At 41.0% G+C, this 21,582-nt stretch overlaps 1 protein-coding gene across 1 annotated transcript in view; it reads left to right on the forward strand.

Moving 5' to 3' along the window:
- Positions 1-104: 104 nt before the first annotated feature.
- Positions 105-21,582, forward strand: part of PTPRQ (protein tyrosine phosphatase receptor type Q) — a 100,172-nt gene continuing 78,694 nt past the window's right edge. Inside the window, exons 1-9 of the mRNA XM_032443733.1 lie at positions 105-158; positions 643-754; positions 1,595-1,821; positions 4,548-4,617; positions 6,080-6,279; positions 6,775-7,024; positions 8,205-8,333; positions 9,123-9,269; positions 10,230-10,402. Coding sequence (XP_032299624.1) covers positions 105-158; positions 643-754; positions 1,595-1,821; positions 4,548-4,617; positions 6,080-6,279; positions 6,775-7,024; positions 8,205-8,333; positions 9,123-9,269; positions 10,230-10,402 — 1,362 coding nt within the window. The remainder of the gene's footprint in view (positions 159-642; positions 755-1,594; positions 1,822-4,547; positions 4,618-6,079; positions 6,280-6,774; positions 7,025-8,204; positions 8,334-9,122; positions 9,270-10,229; positions 10,403-21,582) is intronic.

A 21,582-nucleotide genomic window follows, 5' to 3' on the forward strand; every position in this document is an offset into this window, starting at 1 on the left:
TTAAATCATTAATGCAGGCGACATTTCGCTGCCGAGGCATCAAAAAGAAATAGGAGGACTTTTGGTTCTACAGTCTGGAAAATATAAGAATATTAACAGAAATAATGGCTGTTCTGGTTGGTTTGCTTTTGTTTTTTATTGGAACTACACAGATACAGGTATTTTGTATTAATGACTGTTTAAAAGTTTTTAATTGTGCTTATTTCAAATGATGGACTTACTTAACCATCAGAAAGTTGGAATCTTTACAAGACTAGCTTTGTGTTTATTCTTTCAAGAGGTGATTTTATAATTCTAAATATATACTTGGATGAGTACTTGCAGAAACACCTGGATAGATACACTGATAGGTGATTCTGTGAAAAAATTAATAGTTAATTTATTCTTTAATATTGAAAGTTATACAAATTATATTAAATGAGACAAAATGCTGTGCTGTAGTTAATAAATATGAATTGCTCTTCTTACTGTCACAAATGCTGTTGTATTTCTAAAAGCTCATTACCAGCCTTTTAGGTAATTACTCTTAGTAATACAGTGCTTAAAATTTCTGGGTTGGGCTTCTGTTGTTGGTGGTGAGTTATGGGGGGATGAGGCATTCATTTTCATGATTCTTGCTAACAAACAGATGTCATATTTTAGGCTGACTTTTATAACACTACACCTGGAACAACATACAACGTTACAGTTTCTACAGTTTCTTCTTCCACATACAGTTCGCCTGCCAGTAGAACAGTGACGACAAATGTCACAAGTAAGTTAAAAATGACTGCTTATGTTTTATATCTATTTTATAACAGTGATTTTTAAAAAATCATTATTTATTATTATGCATAATAGTATAGGTGAAATTGTAACTATTTTTTAACAATCATTGAAATTTTTAATCTTCTTTAAATGTAAAAAAAATATACCGAATCAGAGGTGTTCTGTTAGAGCGTGAGAATTTATCAGATATTTCAGAAGGAACCCTCGTTGTGACTAGTGGTTGTATTCATCCATTAGCTTCCTATTTAAAATTAAAGACAGAGAGAGAGAGAGAGAAAGGAAGCAACAACAACAACAAAAAATAAATCCAAAACCACAAAGAAGAACAACTGGGAAATCTCTGAAATTTTATAATGTCCATGCATGTTACAGGAGACTTCTGAGATGTTACAGAAAAATTGTAGCTGTATCAGATGTATTTTATGAGTGTAAATTGTTTTATTTAATGAAAGGAAATGAAATTAAGCATGCTAGAATATCTGAAATATGAAGTTGGCATTATGCTCTGTTTTGTTTGCGTTGATGTTGATGTTGTGTTACATATTTTGCATTCTTAAAAAAGAATGTTCCTGAAGTACCAAATTCCATTTAATATATACGTATATATATCTGGTAACAGTATTGTAGCCAGAAACAAACAAACAAACAACAGAATGGAAAACAAACAAACAAATCTTATTAAACAGTAGATTAGTCTTCAAGTAGTTTTTCTTATTTTTGCTGGCAGATGATTTATTTTCTTCAGAGTAACTGTGAGGGTATCTCCATCATCTGGAAACTTAACTAAAGACCGTTTTTGACATATTATTTATTTATTTATTTTCAGATCCTGGGCCCCCTGCATTACTTGCAGGTGAAAGAGTTGGCTCTGCTGGAATTCTGCTGTCATGGAATACACCACAGCATCCAAATGGGAGAATTCTGTCCTACATTGTTAAATATAAAGAGGTCTGCCCATGGATGCAAACAGCTTATACGCAGGTCACATCAAAACCAGATAGTCTGGAGGTTCTTCTAACCAATCTTAACCCTGGAACAACTTATGAAATTAAGGTAGGAGCTTTATGAATCCCTTTTAGTTTGAACTCTCCCTTGCTGTACATTGTATGAAGCTATGTTAAGTGCACTGATTTCTGATGCACATGGTTAATAACTTGTGCTGCATGACAAAATCTGCATAGCAGGTATTTGTTTTCTTCCGTGGTTTTTAAGTATACTTAAAGTATTTTCTTACCAGACCTGTTCTAAAGCATAGCTTCTTCTATTAATAGTCTTACAAATGTATAATATGTGAGTGGTGGAGAGTACAGAGCCTAGCTTAGAATTTTCAAAAATACCTAAACACATCATCTTCACTGAGATTTAGTCTTTCAGATCACCGGCGCATTTTGGATATGACACATAGGTTTCTGAATCACCTCATCCAAGTCCACAAAAGCATGTACACGTGTAATCCTTCATTTGATTTTAAACTTAATTAGTTAAAGAAGGGGTTTTCTGGCCTGAAGTATCATCTGTTTGTTAGCATCTAAAATCTTGCTCACTTTCTGATCAAGAAGTGTTTTCCTAGTGCTGAAATAAAATGCAGGCTTCTTCCCATATTGCAAACACACACACATATGACACATTCTCACCCCAGCTATGTACTTGTGATGGGGAATGCCAACAACTTCACTGATTGGACACAAACATGCACACACAGCTACACACTTGATGAAAAAGTTCCTTTTTATTTACTCACCTTTGTATTTTCCCATGTATTTGTGTGTGGCCTGTAAACACCTTAGCCTGGTTTCCCCAAGCCTGAATGTTTTACCTGTTATCATTTCCTGAAATAAAAAAATGTTGTGCCTTTCTATGTCCTTCCCATAGATTGTATTGCTTAGATATTCACAGGAGGTATCTACTGTCAAAATCAGCACAGGTATTTTAATGAGTTCTTTATGTAGAATTTGGATTAGGCACTCGTGATCCATCTCTAAAGTCTTCAAGTGTAAATAACTTTAAATGGACAGAAATGCACTATTGATCCTCTTGGCAACATTTGCCATGAATTTCTTTGCCACTTTCACAAGAACCTTGGATAGGCGCTTCTTTTTAGTGTCAAGAATATAATGAAAGAACATGTTTAGTTTGTTTCACACCATGGCAAAATATTAGATTTGTCAGTCAAGGAATAGAACTGTGCAGTAATCCTTTGTAATGATGATGAGCACATGTAAGAAAGTAGAAGTCTAGTTACAGCTTGCTACTGTAGGGAAATAGCTTGCTGTGAATCTTGTAGTGATGACCTTGCTGGTGAAAAGCAGCAATGTTTAGCCTTTGGTCTGCCTCCAATCATCTCTTGAAAAAGAAATTAAATAATCAGCTCCTATTAGAAAAAAAAAATAATATTTAGACTAAGCTCATTAATCTGCTCAGATAGATAAAGTTATTAACATAGTTCAATTTATTTGCATGAGATTCACTTTTGCAGGTTTTGCAGATTCTCTTCTTTGTTCTTCTTTGGGAAAGCTGTAGGGCATTTCCATCGTCTTCTACTTTGCAGTGATTTGTCTTTGGCTCTTATATTTGGGAGGCTTTTCTCCTCATTACTGGTCTTTTAGCCATAGATTTTAGAGGTGAATTTGACTCATGAAAGTGACTTTAGACCCAACTATACTGGGCTAGCAGGAACCACGTGGCTTTTGGCATGAGAGACTAAAAGTCTGCCTGCGAGCAGAGGATTGTTACACTATCTGCTGCTTTGGTAGGCTGCCCCACTAACTGACCCACCAGCAATCTCACAGAGTCAGTCCACTCAGATGAAAATGTGTGTCCAAAAAGAAACATTAAATATTTTCCTTGTCTTGAGTAATTTATTTTTCTGCTGGTATTTTTTGGACTTTTTTGGGGGGGAGTAGAGAGTGTTTTTTTGGGGGGGGAGTTTGCTGTGTCATTTAAAAGCTCTTCATTTTTGCGTGGATGAAAATTTGTTATTGTTTTTACCTGGCTTGTTCTTGCTAAATTCCTTCTGGTATGTATCATGATGGTACAGTTCAAAATAGCATCTTATAAGCTTTGAATGTGGACTTCCAGTCTATTTCTAACAGCCCAGGCTTGATTTTGTTTCTTTACATCTGATGAAGAAACATTTGTAAAGAAACAGTAGTTAAAAGTGATTATTTGTTATATGTTTGAGGATTATTTGTGTGTTTGCAAAATTTTGGGCACCTGATCACTAATAAATTCGTAAAACTATTCAATGAAGTAACATTTTCTCTAACCATCAAATAATTAGGGTCAACACAGTACTTCAAAGCACAAACGTTTCTACTCCTTCCAAATTTGAATGACAATTATTTGAACTATGTGAACTTTTTGTATCCACAAAGTAACCTTGTTGTTTTGGATTTTTTTAACACACTTCCAAACGTTTTGCTGTAATGTCACCCTGTGGCATGATCACCTCGCGGTTTCTAAAAGCTAATTGTATATTTCACAAACATCTATTTAATCTTCAAAACCAGTCAGTGTGTATAGTTGACACCTTTACCATGCAAAATTTTGTATTCTTCTGTCATGTTGCCCTGGACTTTTTCTTCAAACTGCAAATCTCAAACTGGAAGACTTTCAGTGTATCACTCAGTTTTCTGGATTCTTTCTACCCTATCTGTTTTGATCATTTGTATGTTTATGGTTTGAAAGCTGGTAGGTGAAACTCTCCTTCTCCTTAAGATATTCGTAGTTCCTGTACATCCTGCAGGTTCTCTAATTTGACTTCTTTTTTTTTTTTTTAGGTTGCTGCTGAGAACAGTGCTGGTGTTGGAGTATTTAGTGCTCCTTTTCTTTTCCAGACTGCAGAAAGTGGTAATTTTAACAAACCTGCTTATTAGAGCTGCTCTTATTTGCTAAAATACAGTATCTCTGATGCTTCATATTTGTGAAAATTCTGATACATTTAGAAGAAAATCCTGATTCTTTCTGTGTTTTCTCACTGGAAAGAAAATGGTGCTCTTTGTCCTATTTGCTAGTAACAGGATGTAACATTTGGAGGTTCTCATATGAAAACTCTGTTTCTCTTGGTGTTTTTCTATACAAGTTTCTAGGTAGACTGCTTCTAGAAAGTAGTGTCAGAGGAGAGCAGAACTATTTATGAATTACACCCATCAGTTAATGCCTGCAGCAGTACTAGGAGATTGGGCATACTAGGATCAGTTCTTGTGTCAGGCTGTATTTGTTCAGTGACTAAGTCAAAATACCTTCTTTAAAAAGCCCAGCACAGAATATGTTTTTATTCTGAAGTTTTATCCTAAGTTTTTATATTCCAATTCTAAAGAAAAAAGGGTGAAAAAAGGCACAAGTGATATGAAAATATGACTTGATGAATTCAAAAATTAAAAAAAAAAAGTACATTTTTATGCTAAATTTCCGTAATTTTTACAAATTTACCATTTATAGCCTTGCTTTTCCAAACCCTTTGGGAACAACTGAGCCTTGCCTGCCAGTTCTACTGAGGTGTACAAGTCTAATTGAAATAGAGAAATTGTGTTGCTGTTGTGGTGATTGTCCCCTCAGTGTTTGGGACTCTAGTCTGATATCCATAGCAGGACAAACTTTAATGTCATATATAATGATAATTAAAGGCAGGAAGACATTCTGCATGTCATTTCTGAGATAACAGTGTATTATTATAAAACGAGATATGAAAAGGTGTAGCTATCTTGGAGAAGCTATGCAAATCATTGTTCTTCACTATTATGTAACAAACTGCTCACAGAAAACCAGACTTCAGCAGACTCCTTTTACTTGTAGTTGGCAGGGGACAATACTAGCATTTTTCAATGCAAGAACTTCAGCTTTTTGCATTTTGATACTTTCTGTTCACATTCTATTAAAGGTAAAACCCTTATTATTAATGTAATTGGAAGGCCTTTTGAAATTGAGGTGAGAGTTGTATGTCACTCTCATACTATTCTTTTAAGCTATTGCTGCGATGGTTAAAGAGATGCCAACAACTTGATCAAAATGAGATTGAGTTTAAAGTAGTAAAGTTATCTAGAAAAAGTTAACAAGAGTGGATAGCTGAGTGGACAGTCTGGTTTTCAACATACAAAGGGCTTTTTTGAACTGGTCTAACTAAAATTGCTATTTTCCATGTAAGATCACTGAATACAGTACAGCAGAAATATCTGAAATGTGACAGGTTCTTCAGGTACTGTAGTACTAAGTGATAATGAAAATCATTTTAGATCATGGTAGATTTGATTCTGAAACACGTATTTAATGAGAAAAAAAGTATGTCTCTGCTTTTCTTTGTTTTGTTTTCAAGCTCCAGGTAAAGTAGTGAATCTCACAGTTGAAGCCTTAAATTATTCAGCTGTAAATCTGATCTGGTTTCTCCCTCGACAACCAAATGGAAAGATAACTAGTTTCAAGATTAGTGTGAAACATGCAAGAAGTGGAATTGTAGTGAAAGATGTCTTGGTCAAAGTAGAAGACCTTCTGTCTGGGAGGTTACCAGAATGTAATGTAAGTGCTATAAACCTTTTAAATTAGAAATAGACTGAAGCTACAGAATATAATAAATGTTGAATTTTGAGATCATTTGGAGGTTTGCTTTTCAGAACAATCCCCAGTACTTTACAAAGTTAGGCCCAAGGAAGGATATAATGCATGAAGAAAAGACTTTGTGTCCAAAGTAGATTAAGTAGAGAATTTCATCTTGAAGTGCTCAGTTTAATCCAGCAACAATGTCAAGAAAGGGTCAATTAATTGATATATTTTTAACAGAAAAGTGTGGAATAAATAAATTTGACATTTCAGTTTCTAATTTTTACAGCATTCACTTTGAAAATAATGTGTTGTTTCTGTCACTGTAGAGGCACAGTATTGTTAATCTTTCATTTGTATATAAAGTTTTGCAAAGCTTTGTTTCAAGGGGTGTCTGTCTTTCCTTGATCTCTGTATAACTAACAGTTACATGGCATGCATTCTGTTAATAATATTTCGTATTTGTCTTACTAGGATAACAGTGAATCATTTCTGTGGAGTACTACCACTCCTTCAACTACTTTTGGCAAATCCACAATTCCTTCAAGTACTACAGTTACAGCAAGTACAGAAGCACCTAGTCAAATGAGCTCTGTTTGGAACGAACCCATTAGTTTCATCATAACTAACCTGAGGGCATATACCACCTATCTCTTTGAAGTCTCTGCAGTTAACACTGAAGCAGGTTACATTGACAGCGCAATTGTCCGAACACCGGAATCAGGTATATATTATTTTCTAAAGTGAATAAAGTTCTCACATTTATAGAAAAATGAAGAAAGGTAGGGATTCACTTACAGTGAAAAGTCAAAGGAATCAAAGTATGCTCAGAACAGATGATTCTTTTCTCTCTTTAATTCTGTGAAAAATGAAGGATAATTCAGTAACTTCAATTAATAGTGCAATGTAATGAAACTTAGAAATAAACTAGAAGGGAAAGGTTGTCAGTCATAGAATTAAAAACGCATGTATTTTGTATACATAGGCAATAAGCTTAAAGCTTCTTTGCATTTGGGGGCGTGGGGGTGGAGGGAAAGCAGTATAAAGAAAACTCCTTTCCCATGATTCCACAATTTGGTGCTATTGCAGAATTTTGGTGAATGCTGAAGAAATCTCTAAGCACTGGAAAAACTGGTTTTTGGATTAGTCAAAGTACTCTAAGAAGTTAGAATTGAAATTGAAGCTTATCCAATAGCAGAAGTTACTGCAATAATGGGCAATAGTGTTAATACAGCCATACTAGAAAACTATTGTTTCCAGAGGATTGTTATTCTGGCTTTTTGTTTGCTAGAACAATCTTTTTTTGTCTGACACAGTTTGGTGTTGCTGGGCTGCTCTTTCATTCATCAGACAGTTATAGCACCATTCAAATGCTTCAGAAGGATCAGCTTCTGTGGTTGCTTTAATTCACATGAATAGTTCCATGAAAAAACATGGTGCAATGTTTTTGCAGTCTTAATTGTATCTGTTTTTGAAGGTTTGGAGAATAAAATATCACCAGTGCTCTCAGAAATCAGCTATATGAGGTAATCTGTACAAAAAAAACCCTGCTTGAGAAAGAAAATCTTACTCCATGTGATCTCTACATTGCTGAGCATCACAGTAGTATTTGAGCATCTTCTGTATGTAATCTGTATGTAATTAGTCTATGTTAAACTTGATAAAATTCCTGACAAATGTATGTTTTAAGGATTGTATACTACCAGTTCTTTTGATACCTTATGCAAGAATCATGTTTCGAAAAGAACAGAATAAAATTAAGACATTTTAATGAGCTGTGCTTTTAATGTAAGTTTTCTTCAGTGCATTTAATGTTTATACTCAAAATGAATTGTCTGCTATGTGATTCTTGGGAATTCTAGATATAAATTATTTTATATTCAAAGACTTTTTCTGAAATTAAGTTCCAGAAGATCCACCACAAAATTTTGCCAAGATCAACATTACAGCAAAGTCTTTCTCAGTGATGTGGGACCCACCAACCATAGTAACAGGAAAATTTAGTTACAGAGTTGAGCTGTATGGGCCATCTGGTAGGTCTAAATGGATTGTTTATTTATTTATTTATTGTTTATATGTCCTTACACTTGCATTCTTAGTGTCAATATTAGTGGAGAAAGAAAATTTGGAAGCACTGCTAATGTATCCTTTTCAGTATTAGAATGATTAGCACTTCTTAGATAACTTTTGAACCTGCCCATTATAAGGATTGGTACACAATGAAATTCATGTTAGGTATTCTTAATGGTAGAGGAAACCAGTTCCTCTCACTCTTTCTGAAAAATGGGAAGCTAAGCTCACAGCTAAATTAGAATGCACATATATTCAAATCCTTCTGTATCTTACATTTACTCTTTTTTTTTTCTGTTAAATATTTCTGGAAGATTTTAATCTCTGTATAGTTTGAGTCTCTTTTGGAATATTTGTATTTGTTCTTTAACTCAGATGTGGTTAAAAAGACAAGGTCATAGGGGTATATAACTATGTACTGCTAAAGAGGTGAACAAGCTGTCTACTAAATGCTTTTATAGAACGATATAGGATAAGCAAGAGAAAGTAGTTTATATACAGCAACAATAATTAAAGAAGTAGATAATCTCCTTCTCTTAGAAGCCATATGTATTTTAGGTTTCTTTGTTTTGTTGTTATTGATTTTTGGTTTTTTTTTAAGGTGTTTAGTATTATTTCCAATGAGGAAATTCCAGATTATCTTTTTCAGAAACAATTTGGCATTTAATCTTCCTTAAAAATATTCCTGTTCAGTATAAGCAAACGATGAACTGTTTTATTTCTGAGCTACTGTCTCTTCGTTTTCATTCCAGGACATATTCTGGATAATAGTACAAAAGATCATAAGTTCGTATTTCATAACCTTGTGCCATTTACAATGTATGATGTGTATGTCGGTGCAGAGACAAGTGCTGGTGTGGGACCAAAGACAAACCTTACGGTTTTCACTCCTGCAGATGGTAAGTAAGTATACAGAAATAAATAGGCTGTACATATAACTGGTATCACTTTTTTTCTTCAAAGACATTTAGTTTCCTTGCAACAGAAGGAATGGAGGTATTGAAATAGGTATCTAATAAACTAAGAAGAGAAATGAGCTGAAAACCTATTATGTTGATTTATTTTTCCAACTTTATTTTGGTGTTCATACAAGGTCACAAAATTTATTTGCTAATAGAAGCCTTTTTAGAGGGTGTGAAAGAAAGTACCTTTTGCCTGAGCAAAAGTAGTCTTTTAGGTATGGAAATTAAGTTGCAGGTCACCCTTGTAGTCGTTAGATGGCAGCAAGTGGTAGGGAAATAACATTGCAGGGCATCACTAGGATCGCTTTGTTCAACCCTGAAATCTCATTGGACTGGTTTCCTGCAAATCCAGGGTCTCTCACCTTTACAAGAAGGAGGGAAACACTGAGATTTTGGCCTGGAGCAAAGTGCTTATTAGTTCTGCTTCAGATTCTCCCCTGTGCCATGATTTGAGAGTTTGTGCTCCCAATAGTTCACTCCTCAGGGTTCAGTCCTTTGCGTGTGTTTTCTCTCAGCTTTTTATTTCATACTTGTATGACACTGATGAATACAGAATTAAGTTTTTATTACCAATGTACTTGAGAGTCTGTACTTAGAATAAGGCCTACTTGCAGTGCATTGACTTATGTAGAACTATCCTAATTTACATCACTTGGTCATAGTAATGCGTATGTCATATATGTGGGAAAAAGAACAGAATTATTATTTTTAGAAATGCGACTTGTTTTGAAACAAACACATAAAGTAACTTTCTTTTTGTGTAGATGCAACTCAGAGGATAAGAATGTGAAATTTTTTTTAAATGCCTATTGTACTTTGCTTACAGTGTTGAAAAAAACCACAACTTATAATAATTGGATATTTGCGATTGAATCAATTTTCTTCTTGAAAATTTAGTCCCAGGTGCTGTATCTGATTTACATCTAGTAGAAGTGGAAGCTACATATATAAAAATTGTTTGGAGAAAGCCACAACAACCAAATGGAATCATTACCCAGTACAGAGTTAAAGTGCATGTGCAAGAAGAAGAAGTTACACTGGAAAACATTATTCTCACTGGAAAAAATAAGGTACTTAGCTTTTCTTTTTTTTTGATAGAGATTTCTTTGCTAGATTAAATCTGGTTCTCTGCCTTGCTCAGTAGGTACAGTATGTGAAATTAGCTGCCTCAGACGAGTTGTTAATGTTTTTAAATTCCAGCTTCCCCATGCCACCCTTTCTCTGGCTGTGTTTGAAAGAGATTCCAAGGCTTCTATTTGTACTGCGTGAAAATCATAAATAATTCTGGAGAAATCCAGATCCTGAATTTTGTAGTTACTGAGATGAGACTCTGTAGCCAACCAACAATATTATTTTCACTTTTTAGTTCTCTTCAGCATAACAGTTCTCAGCATACCTAACAGAAGAGTATAGGTGCCTAGATCAGTAAATAGCCACTCAAGAAAACTTCCAGATGTGATGAGAATCCTATGGAGAAGTGAATTCAGCAGAAGTCTCCTAGAGCTGTTCAAGTGCTTTGCTTCCAAGGCAGGCACTCTGGGTCTTCCACCCCACATCTCCATCCTTGAATTAAAGTGTCTGACACTACATGCTAAACTCCATGTTATGGATGTAAGGATATCTGCACATAACATACAAATACTTTGACCTGGGCCATTTTGAGCATGCTGCATGGAACTGTAGATACTTAGCAAGTTTCAGCTCAAGACAGTTCTTTCTCAGTTAAGGCTTTTCTGTAAATCTTAATGTTGAGCATAGCTGCCAAAACTTTGCCTAATTCCTCTTTTAGAAACTGCCCTTTCTTTGGATCTGACACAGAATGTTTTTGATACACAGTTTAGTGAAGGTGTTCTCTTTCAAGTTGCATATTATGCATTAAATAGAGCCCTGGAGCTAAATGTTTACAAAGGGGCAGGGGGAAAAAGATGAGGGTAAGGATTCATTTATTAAACCATACTAAGGTCCTTGAAAAGCTGTCACGGGTTACTTAGATTTACCTATGCCCGTGACAGGGGAAGCTACCCCACGCCCCCCCCCGGGGCCCGGAAAGGAGGGGGAAAAGGGGAGTGGGATAAAACAGCGACAATCTAAGGAGGAAAAACTTATTTTACTAAATAGTCTGATATCGGGAAATTACAAGATAAACAAATAAAGGAGAATTAAGAATCGAACGACAGGAGAGAAACTCACGAGAAGAACCCGGAGGAGCCGCCAAGCTAAGTGAAGCTCAATAGCCCACGGCTGGAACGCTTCCCACTTCTCGCGGACGAAGTCGAGACGAAGCGAAGGAGGGCGAGACTGGTTGGCGCATTGCGGGTCTGGGAACGTTGGAGATTAATAGAGTCCCTGGTGCCCGGTGACTATTGTTTACTTGCTGTTGTCTCCTGGGATAGTAGTCTTCTTCCTGTGGACTGCACTATCTCAACGAAGATCTCATACTTGCCGATGCCGATTAGATGTTGGAAACTGATAGCAAAATTACAAAATTACAAAACCATGACATCCACCCTTATTCTACATAAATTACATCATGGTTATATATACATATAATCATATATATAACACGTATGTAAAGATGTGATAGCTAAATAGTAGAATAAAGTGGGCGAGTGTAACATAACTAAATGTACAACTAGTACATACTAAAATACACCTACACATGCAAACATTATATCATATATATATATCAGATACATAAAATTATTGACTGCATTCCCCCAGCATCAAATTCCTTGTGGCACACATTTGAACATCCGCCATCCTTCCTGTAAAACAGCTGACGTGGTTGGTGCCCAATGTGTGCACTCGTCACGCGTCCCCGTGTGGGCCACAGAAGACAGTTCCAACGGATAGGTGCGTTGCCCTTTCCAAGAAGCTGGAAAGAACCCGCGAGAACCAGCTGTTTCCCTAACCTGAGTTTTACAATGTATACGACAGACGTGTACGTATCTCGTGTCTTACGAGAGGTGTGTAGGGGGCTAGATTGACTAGGACATCAACCGATTGACAGAATCCTCTAAGTATTTCGACCTAACTCACCGAAGTGGCTTCTGCCAGAATCTCTCCCAGTGCTTAAAATGTTCCACCACCCATGAAATTGCTAGCGAATTTCAGCAATAGTTAATCAAGGCATACAGCCTTACTGCAGGTCGTTCAAGGTTTTTCACCAGGAAGCTGAGTGCCATGGGTAAGGGGAAATAGGAGATGAGTAATGAACGTCCACTTCAACTGCCATGATCTTGGCCAAAGTAATTATAAGAGAATTTTTGAATAATGTGTCCCATTCATAAGAATTCAATTCTTTCTTGGCGGTGCATGTCCGCCACAGGGACTTGTTTCTCAAGAACCTAATATGGTGTTCGCAGCAGCTAGCCAGGGGTCTGGCGTATGTTCAGAGAGCGAGCACAGCTGCGATCTACCATAGTGGGACGTACATAACACTTACCACCTCGCGAGATCGTGGCAAGGTGATATAATACAACCTGCCACGCCTCCCCATAATTTATACTATTTGCCATCGCCACTTCCTCCCAGAGAGGTTTTTCATGAGCAATCAACCAAGAAATAAATCCCCTTTCTGCCAGTCCAACATTGGAGCCACTCAATTTGGCAGCTTTATGCTACCTGATGGTTGTTTTGTTGTTTCTTGCAGTAAGCCCGACTTTGGCGCACATGTGGCATCCACATGACGTCGCACCTTTAAACCAATTCTTTGGTTCGGGAAGCATGTCCTTCCATAGTTCAGCGGCCCCCAACGAGAATTTTCCCTCCGCTTGCCAGTTATTTGTTCCCAACCGCTGTAAAACCACCCATAAGGCTAATTTGCCACCATGCCATGAGTCATGTGGTTAAAGTAATAAAGATAGCAGCATTGGCCACCTCTCCCGTTAAGCAACATCTAAGGCCAGCTGACAGCTTTTACCTCTTGCAAACTGACTTGAATTCTCCCTTACCTTCAGTGGCCTCTGCAACCTGTCGTGTGGGCTCCACACAGCAGCTTTCCATTTGGTGATGCTTCCCATACAATGCGACATGAATCCGTTCAGTGAATAGGGCATATTTTCTTTTCATTTCTGGTAATTCGGGCGCGGCGGTTACAAACGAGAGCGCGTCTTCTGCGGTGATGTTTCAAAACTTTTTATCTTCAGGCCAGTCCATGCATTACCTTCTAGGATTCCTGGACGATTTGAGGTTTCCCATTCGCGTGCTCGGTTTAATCAGGCGTAATCGCAGCGTGCTCCAGGTGACCTCGGTAGCATGATGGGTGGAGGGAACCTGTCCTTTGAATCCAGTTCAGCACTGGCAAGTCGAGGTGCCAAGAAAGGAGCCTGTGTGTTCATCCCGACTACTTCGGAAGCGCCCGAACCCCCTCATACGCGGCTAAGATCTCCTTCTCAGTTGGAGTGTAAGCACTCTTCAGACCCCATTATATGATAAGACTCCAGAATCCCCAGGGGTCGGCCTCGGGTCTCTCCTATGGGCTCTTTGCCACACAACTCCAAGTGGGGCCTTTCTCCCAGCAAGCAGTATAGAGGATGGTTCGGTTACATCCTGTCCAGTCCGTTACTGGCCCAGGGCCTACAGCACCGGGCTACTCTCTTGTTTAAATCTGTTGCGAGAAGCCGCTGCTCTGCTCCGGGCCCGCAATGAAAATCAATTCTTCGTCCGCGTTACTGATAAAGGGGGCTACTAATGAGGCTGTGATGTTGAATGTGGCATGCCTCCAAAGAACGCCTCACTGCACCAGGAAGATTGTGTCTCTTTCTTGCTTAGTGGTGGAGACATGGCAGTGATTTTGTCGATCCATCTGCTGGGAAGTGACGAACGCTCCATCCTGCACTGTTATACCTAAGAACCTGAATTCCTGGGCAGGTCCTTTACTTTGTCTAGCTTAATAGCAAAGCCCAGCTTGTAGAAGAATGTCCGCGAATTATGCTGCTCTCCTTTTGTTAATAAACTCTGCTGCTGTATGCCCCACACAACAATGTCATCAAGTGTACTGCCCAGGTGTTCAGGAGCACCAGCGCGCTGTTCCAGTACAGTTTTGGAAACGCAACCCATGGCAAGATGGGTTGGGCCTGGTGTTTCCACCCCTGGGCAAACGGTTTCACCACGTATACTGTGAATGCCCCTCCAGGTGAAGGCAAACTGTGGCTTGCATTCTGGCGGCAAAGGAATAGAAGAAAGAAGGCCATCTGGCAATGTCATGGTGGCATACCATTTGCTGCTTTTTGACTCGACAGCTCCGGTACGGAGTTCCAACATGTCCGGCACCAGCAGCGCTCATGGGGTGTGACTCTCATTCAGGCCACGGTAGTTCTACTGTCAGCCTCGCATTGCTCCCACTGCTTTACGCACTGGCCATATGGGACTGTTAAAAGGTGAGTGAGTTTTACTGATGCACCTCCTGACTTCTCCAACTGCGCGAATTCACGAATCATGAAAATGGGAAGCAAGGAATCCCTGTTGTGCGATACTGCCGTCTGTCACTGTCTTTGTAGCAATCGGCTAACCTGCGCTCTTTTACTCGTAGCAGCGCCCACAACAGACCGGGGGTCCCTCTGTACCAGTGCCAGGCAAAACACGACAGCGTGCGTTAATGTTTGTCCCATGGTCGGCACACGGCGAGGCCTAACTCCCAAAGGCCATCGATACCTTCGAGATGCTCAGTCGTCTGCGGCCCTTAGGAATGGCCACCTTCCTCACTGCATCATGGAAGCTAGACTTGGGGCGCTCCCTCAAAAGAATTGATGTGACTGTGCGAGCTGAATAAGCCTCACTGGCTAAGACTGGCAAAAACATCCTATTGTGAACTGGCCCAGGGGGCTCCCATTATACCTGGGTATATCAGCATTATACCTCCAGTTACGGGGAGCATGTATATCAAAATGGACCATCCACGAGGTGAGACATTGCGAGCGCCCTATGTGGCCAGTCCACATTATGTGAGATTGTATGCTGCTTGTGACCAGTCGTTACACCTAGTGAGGCCACTACATATTAGCACTCAGCCAGCTAACACGTCGTAATTCTCTTGTAGAGGGCGCCAGGCTCCGACTCAGCAAAGAGACTCACGTCTGTGTTATGTGAGGTCCTGTCTGTCTTACAGTGACAAAGAGAGGCAGCGAGTTAGGCCGTGCATTGCTATGCTAACACGCACAGACACTGTGACACCAGGATACGGCCCAGTATCGCACCAACAGGCGATTCCTTGACTTCCACACTACATCAGTTGGCCATTTCGCATCCATTCTGGGAGGAATCAAGGGAGGATCTGAGTGTGTAAACAGCTCACCACCCTTTTAAACACGTCACCCATGAGTGGACCAGTGCATGTAAGCCAAGCACGAGGAATGAGGCTGCACAGATAAATGCACTAACCGGGAGCTCTATTGTGACACTGAAAACTCGTTCACGTCACCCACTCGCACTGAGGGCAAAAGGTGCCCCTGCAATAGTTAGGAGGTACGTGCAGGCGACTCCACTGGAGATGGTTGTGTAGGAATCGCTCTAAAGTACAGTAGTCTTTGCGACGTCGAAGCAACGCGTAAGCTGCCAGAACGTGGGCTTAATTGCACGCTCACTCTCCATCTATGGACGATCTTGCTCCAACGGCAAGTGAGGCCTAGCGCCACATGGTATTATCACGCTGTGTGTCATATTCGATTACGTCTCGTCTTCTGGCTCTGCTCGAGCGGAAAAGCGATGTGCCCGTATCTAGATACTAGCCTGATGTATCACTTGGTATTGTGGAGTGAATCCGAACATAGTGATGGGGTAGGACTGGACAGTTTTGATCAGATCCTTCATTAGACCCTGGGGTGCGCGAGTATATCGCGCATCTGAGCTCTGCCCACTCCAGAGAGTTTGCTGAAAACCACACGAGCCGGACAACACCTTACTAATTTAGTTGCCATGAGAGATGAAGCGAATTGCTTTGTCACATCTATCACTTCGATCTCAGAGGCTTGGTATTCATAGCACGTGGATGGATTGGCGCCACCATAAGAATATCTGCGCCACATTGCGCCACGTGAACATTGATTGACAGGTGGATGCTTGTGCTTGGTGATGCGGACTAACTCCGATTGAAGCCATGATATAGTAAACGAGTTTTACCAATACATCAGACGCGAGGCCATCGTGTCCACGACACTTTAAGATAACCATGTTTCACCCGGAGATGCTATCGTGCCAAATGCTCTGGCTCTTGGTGTTGGCGCCCGTATTTACCTTAGTGATTTGAAAATCTGGCACACCACAAATTTGTCAGGATAGCCCTCATGCGTCATCCTGGGAGACGTCCGTGGAGAATCCAGGGGCTGTACAACATAATGGTAATTTACGCCATGGCCGAAAAATGTCCCCGCGAGGCCAGCTGAAATGGAGACCTTCCTTTCGTGCGCATACAGGTAGGAAATTGTTGAATCGCAAATTCACGAGAGCGTCATCAATGATTTCTCTGCTACGAGGCACCTTACAAAGCACTCACTTGAAGAAAGAGGGCCGATATTCCTTTTCTCCTTCGAGGGGGTTCTAAACAGAGCTCGCGCGCGAGACAGAGATGTAGCAGCTCCATCCGGAGACAGGACTGGCACTACCTTTCCACTGTCCGAAATACACGTCGCATCTCTTGGTGCGAGAGTCCTAGTTGGGCCGAGCTCTCATTTATACTATCAGATGAGAAACAAAGCTGTTGCCGGCCGTATGGTCGCAGCAGGCGACATGCAACCAAGCGCCAGGAATATCTTGCGATCGTTGACGCGTCGTGACTGAGATAGCTGCTATGCTTGAGCCTTGGATTAGCCTCGCAGCTTCAGAGCGTTCGGACAGAGAGTTGGACTTATCTCACACGACATGCCCGGCATGTAGCCCAGCCTGGTGCTTGCCCAATATCGCGGCGACTCCTTGTTCTAGGCCGATTTAGCTTTATCTATTTCTGCGTTACTAGTCTGCGCATGCCGGGCACCGTGGGTCGTTGCTAAAGCTAGGCGCCCCGCCTGTCGGCTCTCATCCTTTTCGTGTAGTTCGTTTGCTAGCACAGACAGTCGCCCACACGGACCGTTGCAATATGTTAGCTTCGCACAGGGGGCAACTGAATGAGGTAGCTTAGCTGATTTTGGAACGCACCATTCTCTAAGATGACAGGGGGAATCAGAATAACTATGGGTCGTCTTACACCCCCCAACTGGAGAATCAGTCGAGATCTATACGCCGGTAAGAAAGTGGCTGCGTTCGGCTCTTCCGAAGTAGTCCGCGGACTGCAACACCAGTCTTTGGCACTCGACTGCCAGTGCTGACTGGATGTTTCAAAGGAACAGGTTCCCTCACCCATCATTGCTACCGATGTCACCTGGAGCAAGTGATTTACGCGAGTTACCCAGCGAGCGCGAATGGGAAAACTCAATCGTCGGAATCTAGAGGTAATCATGGACTGGCTTGAAGATAAAAGTTTGGCAACATCACAGCAGAAGAGGTATCACGTGCTAAAAGAGGCCCAACCATACAACGAATCAGAAAATGAAAAGAAATATGCCCTATTACTGACGGATCATGTGCTTGTAGGGAAGCATCGCATAATCTGCGAGCAATCACGAAATAGCTGCTGTGATTGGAATGGGGCCCCACACGCCCAGGTATGACAGAGGCACACTGAAGGTAATGGGAGAATTCAAGTCAGTTCTTGGCAAAGGATAAAAGCATAGGTCCACGGCGGCACTTAGATGTTTGCTCGAGAAAATGAGAGAGAGCGAAACGCCCAATGCCTGTATCTTTTCATATCGACCTCCACTAGGTTATAGTAGGCAAGTTTGGTCGTATCCTGGGGTGGCGCTTGGAGATTTAGCATTCTGAACGCCGGTGGACAAACTACATCGGAGAACGGGAGTGAGCACAAATATAATCTTGTCTTTATTGGGGCGCCTGCCTTAGGTAGTCAGAAGAGCATTGTAGCTACTAACAATAACGCAATATCAGAAGGGAGGTGCGTCCTCGTGGATGCACCTTGCGGCAGAGCTTCTGAAAACACATCCCACAACACCGACATCTCGGCTTCGATAAGAGCGCAAAAATTCCTGAGACTACAAATTCGTAATTTGAAGACAGACATGCAATGAACGGGTCAATGAGTTTGAGCGAGCTCAGTATTGGGGCTGGTATCCTGAGAGAACGGTAGCACGGCACCAGAGCGAGCGATAGGACCGAAAACAAGGATAATGACATAGAAAAAACTTAGGCAGGCACGCATAGAGGGAAAGCCATGAATGTCACAGTGCAAGGTTGATCTCTATCTACATATAGTTCAGCAATATAGGCCGCCGCACGGGTCTCGAGATCCAAGTGACGAGATACGAGGTACTTAATAGTAATCTAAAACGACGAGGTTATGATAAGCCGAGACCAAATCTGAGGTGGGAGTACACGGGATAACGCAAGTTTAACAACACCATGATACTGCGCGAAAGCTTGTCAGATGAGAAAAAGTGCTTGCCATGGTACATGGGCCCATGCAAGTATTTGTAAAATCTCGAGGCACATATGTGTATATTGAAAGCGCCACACACACTGGGATTACTCGATTTAAGAAATAATTCTCCACAATTCTTAATACACAGGGTCTGTAGGGAGCGAAAATTCCTGAACCGAGAAATCACGAGCTATTCGAAAAGTGGAATTTATATCCAAAAAGAGAAAAACACAGTCCGCTATGCTCATGCCACCACGACTCTATGGATAAATGAACAGACCTTTAACATAGTGGGTTGTTCGAGAAAATCTAACTGTGTCTTGACAATTCCCACAAGCACATGGGTGTGCGAAATTAAGCAATCTGAGAGATTAGAATATAGGCAGATAGCCGACCTAGAGTGATTTGTGTCAATAACCAGAGATTCGTCAATTCGATGTGTGCCATGTCAATCACATACGCCCTCCTAAACACACATCGCTAGAGAGGGCAGAAATCAGTGGAATGGATAGCCAGGATAGGCACATGTTACAAAAAACAATGTTGCGGGAAGCACGAGGCCTCTGTTATAAGAGGCAGATACTTTAGCAAGGCCTTGCTGCTGTAGAGAAGGGCGAGAAAAAGCCATATATCACGTGGAACCGCTTGCTTTTGCGCCCCTACGGAACCCTATAGGGTGTAGCACATTATGCGATTGCTGAGGTATAAATGTGACAGAGCGAGCGATCGGTGTAATGTGTCAATGTACTAGATTTCCTGAGGTAAATAGTGCTGACAATAACTTGTGATGACTGGGGGACGATTGCATGCTCCAAAGTAATCGTTTGTATACATGGTCTATAACCGGATAAATAGATTAATAATCACCTCCCAGACACTCCCTATATATGTTGGCATGTGTAGTGTATTTAGTTATTCCTAGTTGTACATTTAGTTTTCATGTTACATGCAATTCTACTATTTAGCTATCACAATTTTACATACGTGTATATATTATGTATATATATGTTTAGATATTAAACCATGAATGTAATAATGTAGAATAAGGGGTGGAATGCATCGTTTTTGTAATTTTGTTAATTTTTGCTATCAAGATTCCACATCATAACATCGCATGTCAATATGATTACTTCTGTTGAATGCCGCAGGTCACAGGCCAGCTAGAAGAAGACACAAAGTAACGAAGCTCTTTAAGAGCTAAAGAGAGAGTAGTTCTACAACAGATGAAGAAAGCTCTAGGGCCCGCATTCTCCTACACAAAAAACATTGTGCACGCCATGAATCAGAGGGCTTTACTCTAGATATACTAAAAGACCCGTATGGAAGTAAGCGATAAATCAAGCCACGTGACACACCAGTAGGGAGCACGCCAAAACGCAATAAGTACCCTTCGGTTCTCTCAGTTCACATGAGAGGTGGGCGGGTAGTTGTTGCGGGAGTAAGACGTAGCGATCAGATGAGCCGTGCTGGCTGTATATTGCAATCGGCAGGGTCGTTGCTCCCACCGGTGCTGTCCAACGTTGCGCGCACTGTGGTATGAAAAGCCACACTCCACCAGGGACCCGACCCACAATTATCTATAAAAAGAATTTGAAATCTATATAAACTCCCAGGACATAGTAAGTACATCTCCGTTCCTCACTGCCGGGGTTCTGTTGGCTCGTACCTGGCCCCCCAGGGGTTGCCTCCGAGCGTCTCTGATCAACACTTTTGAGTAAAGACGACGCGCGCCACCCGGATCGATGGATTGATACTATTTAAACCATGCAAGTATGTGGCTCGCGTACGCTGCTGACACGCCTGCCTGTAGGCTCCGCCACTGCCGAGGTGACCGGCCAGTAGACCGTAAAGGCCCGCGGGCCTGGCTAGGGAACAGGTGGAGGGTTGGATGAGAGAAAAAGGAGATGAGGATTAAGAACACGACATGATAAGATACTAGAGGAAGTAAATAAACTTATTTTAAAAGAAAAATCTAGGAATATGAGATATCGAAAGTACAAATAACATACAGACCGGGGTTAGATCTTACCTGTCATCGTGACTTCCTCCAATATACATAATGACGATTAAGGCTACAAAATTGACCCAGCGAGGTAGTGGGAGAGAGAGATACCGATGGCGTGTAAGAGCCCCGGGGCGCGGGACTACCGCCCACCTGTATGAAACTCCGAGGCCGGAGACGAGAGTGAGCTGCGTACCTGCAGGTCACTCCCCGCTCCCGTCACGCCCCTCCTTGCGCCGGCTGAAAAGAGACCGAGCACGAGGTGAGGGCCCCCTTACTCGTGAACACTCCTAGGCGAGCTTACCGGACTGGAACGCTCTTTCCTACGTCATCGACTGAAGTTTCGAGAGCTACAGGAAGAGGGCACTAGATCTAGCTGGGGAAACAGGAGATTTCGATTTTCCACATCAGCCGAGTCTGTGGTCGCCGTGCTTATGTTTAGTAGTCACAGTAGGACTTCCTCTCCGGTTTCTCGTAGTGTGTAGCACTACTCTCTGCGGCTACTGTAGCGGCTGTCTGTGAGACTTTTGTCGACATTGGCAACTAGTAGGCTACTCCCATTTAACTGACATAAATTCTAATATGAGAAAAAATTAATGTTGCCTCCCGCTCTCACGCCGCGTGGGTGTCTTCGATATCATAGTTTATGTGAGACGTCTTAAGTTATTGTTTTGGATGTAGGAAGGGAATAAATGTTAGCTGGATACAACTGGACAAATAATACATAATTTTACATCAAACGCATAAACATACAACGCAAAATTATTACCCTATACATTAAA

The sequence above is a fragment of the Coturnix japonica genome, chromosome 1, assembly GCF_001577835.2.
Source record: "Coturnix japonica isolate 7356 chromosome 1, Coturnix japonica 2.1, whole genome shotgun sequence".
In the NCBI taxonomy this organism is placed as follows: Eukaryota; Metazoa; Chordata; class Aves; order Galliformes; family Phasianidae; genus Coturnix; species Coturnix japonica.